At 45.9% G+C, this 5,623-nt stretch overlaps 1 protein-coding gene across 1 annotated transcript; it reads right to left on the bottom strand.

Moving 5' to 3' along the window:
- Window positions 1-436: 436 nt before the first annotated feature.
- Window positions 437-2,277, bottom strand: LOC133968401 (uncharacterized). The gene is made up of 4 exons (XM_062404399.1): window positions 2,097-2,277; window positions 1,659-1,996; window positions 1,103-1,212; window positions 437-854 (listed from the first exon to the last, which is right to left on the bottom strand). Exons 1-4 carry the CDS (start codon window positions 2,149-2,151, stop codon window positions 437-439), a joined length of 921 nt encoding a protein of 306 aa, XP_062260383.1. The 5' UTR covers window positions 2,152-2,277.
- Window positions 2,278-5,623: the final 3,346 nt, after the last annotated feature.

The following is a 5,623-nucleotide window of genomic DNA, read 5'->3' as shown; positions in this document are numbered from 1 at the left end:
TGAAGTAGCAACGACAGTTTTATATCATAGTTAAACTTTATTCTTCTGATAGATAAAAAACGGCTCAGTGTCACTTTTATGCTTAACATGAACCAACAGTGAAGATTTGATTTCACCTGGTTTAAAGACATTTAGTGAGGAGTAAAAGGATCTAAGTTCTAGACTCACACAAAGTCTGAAGGTGTTTGAGACCAAAACTCCACATGTGACAAACCTTCTGTCATAATCACTGGACTTAAGTGGAATTTTACTATAAACATGTTCAACAAAACCATGAAATTGATGATTTTAGAAGAATAATGATCCAAACTCAACATGTAAAGTGAAGATGAAAGGACCCAGCATTGAACCCTGTGGTGCACCACACATTTACAAACCTGATGATTGTTAGAATTTGTTTTATTGGGAAACAAACATCATCACAAACCACTGAGGTTTAACAGTGAGTGACTCCCTCTAGTGGAGGATGAGGAGTTGTGTGTTTGCTCCACAGGTTTTTGTACAGAGTTGTGTAGTTTCCTGTCACTGTGGGCTGCAGAGCACAGTAGTACACAGCAGAGTCTGTCACTGCAGCAGAGGAGATCTGCAGTTTGACTCTTTTCTCAGTCTGGTTGATGTGAGCAGAGAAATCAGACAGAGTTGGATGAATGGATCCTTCCACTGTGATGTAGAGCAGGAACTCTGGTCTGGATCTCTGCTGTTGTCGGTACCACTGGATGCTGTTGATGGATCCGTCATATTTACAGGTCAGGTTGATGTGTCTTCCCTCTGAAACTACTTCTTCAGTACTTTCTGGTGTTATGCTGTCCATGGAACCCATGGCTGCAAGATGAGGATAATTCATGTCAGTGAGTCTGAAGAGAATCAAACATCAAGAGACTCAACAGGTTCTTGACTTCTTCTAATAAATGTGAAGATTTTTCCACAGAGTAAGTTGTTAAACTCCACAAATAAACCTCCTGTCATGAAATGCAGAAGAAAGATTATGATGATTCCACAGGTTCAGTGAGACAGAGACTAGTTGTAGAACTCACCTATGAAGGGAGAGAGAAACACAAAGAGGTGAAGCAACATGTCCTAGTCTTCGTAGTTGAAGCCAAACAGATGAACAATGTTCTTCCACTGCAGGAGAATGAAACCACTCAGCAGCCTCTCTGCTGCACAGTCGTCCTCAACATCCAGCTCATTGTACTTTGACTTCCTCCAACATCTCTGCGCAGGACACTCCAACAATCTCATTGGTCCAGTTGGACTTCAGTGGGCGGGGCCAGCTAACCACCTGTTACTGCTGTGAAACGATTCGTACGTGGAGACGACTCCAGCTTCAGGGAAACCGATGAAACTGCAACAGTAGAGTTCAGTATTATACGTCTTGTGATTTGTCCAATTGTGGTTTTGAACCAGTTTCAACTTTAAAGATAAAACAGCAGAGACGGGACAATATAGGTCGACGCCTCAAGTATAACAACACATGACACAGTGAACATGACTCAGCATCTCTTCATCTTTGAGACTTTCTGTTATTTTATATAGAAAATAATCTGCTGGTCATTCGTCTGTTTAATCATCACAACACAGAATCTGGACTGGATCATAAGAAACACTGAGGTTTAACAGTGAGTGACTCCCTCTAGTGGAGGATGAGGAGTTGTGTGTTTGCTCCACAGGTTTTTGTACAGAGTTGTGTAGTTTCCTGTCACTGTGGTCTTCACAGCACAGTAGTACACAGCAGAGTCTGTCACTGCAGCAGAGGAGATGATCATGTGGATTTGGTTCTGCTCCACTTGGATCTTCAGTCCAGAGGTTGGAGCAGCTAGTATTTGTCCTGAAGCAGAGTGTGAGAGGAGGAACTCTGGAGCTTGTCCTGGATTCTGTCGATACCAGAAGAAATAATCCGTTGGGTTCACTTTGGAGGAGTTATAGGACAGAGTAACAGAGCTGCCTTCTGCACTGAACTCTTCATTGTGGACCGGTGTGAGTTCTTCACAGCTGATTGCTAAAGGAGAAAAGTAACTCTGTTATTTAAGGATTCAAACACAATTCACTCTGTGAAGTTTTAGGAATTGAACCTTTTTGTTCTGTATAATGTAACAAACCTGTTAGAGTGGAGAGAAGCAGTAGAGAAGATAGAGCCTGATGCAGTGAGAGCATGTTGAATCCAGGAGATGTTGGTGCTTTGTAGATTGAACTGGTCTGAATATGGAAGCTCCTCTCTCTTCTATAGTTCAGTAGCAGCTCAGCTCCTCCCTGAATCTCTGCGTCTCCTCTTAGATCTGGACTTTCTCTTCCTCCACACTGGGAGCAACACTTTGTTCAAGTTGCAGCTGGGATTTGTATTTGAGGGATCTTGTTCAACCTGAACTTCAACAAAGGTAACTGAGGTGGTGAAAAGATGAACCCCTCTTCAAGGTTTGGAAACATGAGATGATCATGTTTCATAAACCTAATGATGAGTGGAAATCATTGCATCACTACTACCAACGTCAACTGGTGAGGAAAGAGAGTCTGATCAAATACTAGATGGTGAACATCAGAGGCAGAACAGAGAGATTTAAATTCAGCTGCTTTCATCAATTACACAGAACAAGGATCTAAGTTCTAGACTCACACAAAGTCTGAAGGTGTTTGACACCAAAACTCCACATGTGACAAATCTTCTGTCATAATAAATGGACTTCAGTGGAATTTTACTACAAACATGTTCAACAAAACCATGAAATTCCTGATTTTAGAAGAATAATGATCCAAACTCAACATGTAAAGTGAAGATGAGAGGACCCAGCATTGAACCCTGTGGTGCACCACACATTTAAGAAATATCCTACAGAACCTGATGATTGTTATAATTTGTTTTATTGGGAAACAAACGCATCACAAACCACTGAGGTTTATCATTGAGTGACTCCCTCTGGGGAAGGATGAGAAGGTGTGTGTTTGCTCCACAGGTTTTTGTACAGAGTTGTGTAGTTTCCTGTCACTGTGGGCTTCACAGCACAGTGGTACACAGCAGAGTCTGTCACTGCAGCAGAGGAGATCTGCAGTGTGACTCCATTTCTCTCCTGGTTCAGTTCAGCTATCAGTCGAGGGTCTGGAGGAGTCGCTCTCACCACTTGAGGCTCTTGTGTATCAGTGATCAGGATAAGATAGTGAGGAGCTGATCCAGGATCCTGTCGATACCACTGGAGGTTGTCAGCTTTAACAGAATATTGACAGGACAGAGTGACAGGATGGCCCGATGCTGAAAACACCTCAGCACTGCTGGAGGTGATATCATCTTCCAAGCTGTGACCTAGTGATGGAAGCCACATGTTACATTCACACTAACGTTCCAATGAGACTTGTCCAGGGTTTGAATGTTGATCCTGATGAATTGATCCTGTTAATGGCAGACTCAACAGTTATTAGTGGTGAAGTGAGGACATCTTTATCATCTAGATTCGTGATGAGGAAATGTTTTAATCTTTAACAGGAACTAAAAGAATATCCAAACAAGATGTCTTCCTGTTTCTGGTTTTCTTTTCTAAATCATACGAACCTACAAGAGCTGAGAAGAACAGAAGTGAAGCCAGTTTCTCCATGTTGACAGAGAAGGTGTGACGGTTCAGTCTGATGTTCTCAGCTGGAATCAAAGCATTTGAACCAATCAGCTTCCTCTGCAGCCACTGGGAGGAGAGCAGGGCTCCGCCCCTCACATCTGCTGTTTATACTGGGCTGCACATGTCTACTGTTCTTAACCACTTAGTGCTGCATGACTGCTTCAAATGTCTCTAACTGAAAGGTTTCCTCAGTTTGATGAACACACTCTGTATAAACCTGACCTCCTCTGTTTTATCTCCCTTCATCTGACTCGTTCTCACTCCTGCATCCGAACTCAGAGAGAGATGAGTTGTTGGTGAGGAATCAAAAAGGTTTCTTTACTTGAACATGGCAGAGGATTCCATAAGGCTTGACAGCAACTCCAAAAATACTTCCAGACAACAAAAAAACAAAGTCTGGGCAAATTTACAAAGCAACTAAGGGTGTCCAATAAACAGGCAATAAAAAGGTCTCAAGGACAAAAAAGGATTTACAGACTTTTAGCTTCTTAGCTGAGGTTTTCTGAGTAACTCACGTGGCTTAACTTAGGGTGTCAATTTCCAAGACTCGGCAAACACAAAGAAACTCAGGTGGCTTTTAAAGGCTGGCAAATTAGGCACAGGTGAACACAATGAAAACAATCAATACAACACACATGACAGGAATCACCGGAACTCTGAGGACCCCACATGGTCATTCAGGGTACTGCAGTCCAAAAACCCTGACAGGACCCCCCTCCTTTTGAACGTCTCCTGACATTCCCTCGAGGGCGATCCGGATGATCTTGGTGGAAGGTCCTCATGGGGGCTGGATCAAGTACATGACGGGAAGGAACCCAGGACCGTTCTTCCGGACCATAGCCCTCCGAGTTCACCAGATATTGCAGACCCCTCCCCACCCGGCGACAGTCCATTAGACGGTGGATCGAATAAGCTGGACCGCCGTCGATGATTCTGGAGGGGGAGGGGGGTTAGCTGGAGGGACCAATGGGCTTGTGGTGACTGGTCGTAGCCGGGAGACATGGAAGGTTGGGTTGATCCGCATGGACCGGGGGAGTTGGAGGCAATAGGCTACTGGATTGACCTTCCTCACAACCTTGAAGGGCCCTGGAGCTAGCTTGCGGGACTCCACCCGTAGAGGAAGGTCTCGCGTTGATAGATAGACGCTCTGTCCCGGACGTAGAGGGTTGCAGTTCTGCGGCGGTGGTTGGCATGGTGTTCGTACAGACGGACAGACCTCTGCAGGGTAGACCGGGCCTTGCTTCATACAATCCTGCACCGTCTGACAAAGCTCTGGGCCGAGGGAACACCAACCTCTACCTGTTGGTCGGGGAACAGTGGAGGCTGAAAACCAAACTGGCACTCGAAGGGACTGAGTCCTGTAGCAAAGGAGCACAAAGTGTTAGGGGCATATTGCAAAAGGCTCTCCAAAACTGAGCTGTGAATTGGGGCCCACGATCCGAGACCACATCCAGGGGAAGACCGAAGACCCTGAAGACGTGCTCCCATACAGCCTCAGCAGTTTCGAGAGCCGAAGGGAGTTTGGGCAAGGGGACAAACCGACACGCCTTGGAAAAGCGGTCGACAATAACAAAAATAACAATGTTTCCCTGGGAGAGGGGAAGACCTGTAATAAAGTCCATGGATATGTGGGACCAGGGTTGCTTGGGGATGGGTAGAGGGTGTAGGAGACCATTGGGGGGGGGGGGGGAGGTATGGGAACTCTTACTTCGTGCACAGACAGGGCAGGCAGCAACAAAGGCCCTTACATCCATGTTCATTCCCGGCCACCAGAACCGCCTCTTGATGAACTCCAGAGTCCTGCCCATTCCTGGGTGGCCGGTCAGATGCAAAGAGTGCCCCCACTGCAGAACCTTGGTCCGCACCCCAGTTGGGACATACACTCGGTTGGAGGGTCCATCCCCGGGATCTGGCTCCCTCTTCTGGGCTTGGCGCACCAATGTCTCGACTCCCCATCGGACAGGAGCTACAATCCTCGAGCATGGGAGTATGGATGCTGGAACTCCTTCAACCCCTGGTCTTTGAAA

This window comes from Platichthys flesus, chromosome 14 (genome assembly GCF_949316205.1).
Source record: "Platichthys flesus chromosome 14, fPlaFle2.1, whole genome shotgun sequence".
NCBI classification, from domain to species: domain Eukaryota; kingdom Metazoa; phylum Chordata; class Actinopteri; order Pleuronectiformes; family Pleuronectidae; genus Platichthys; species Platichthys flesus.
This window is presented reverse-complemented; position numbering and strand designations above follow the sequence as displayed.

Bases quoted from the DNA above. Each gene is read 5' to 3' on its own strand.
- LOC133968401 (XM_062404399.1), bottom strand. From the start codon at position 2,151: ATGCTCTCACTGCATCAGGCTCTATCTTCTCTACTGCTTCTCTCCACT. The intron at 1,997-2,096 runs GTTTGTTACATT...TTTCTCCTTTAG, and splicing joins GCTTCTCTCCACTCTAACAG to CAATCAGCTGTGAAGAACTC. The intron at 855-1,102 runs GTTTGGCTTCAA...GATTCTCTTCAG, and splicing joins TGGAAGAACATTGTTCATCT to ACTCACTGACATGAATTATC.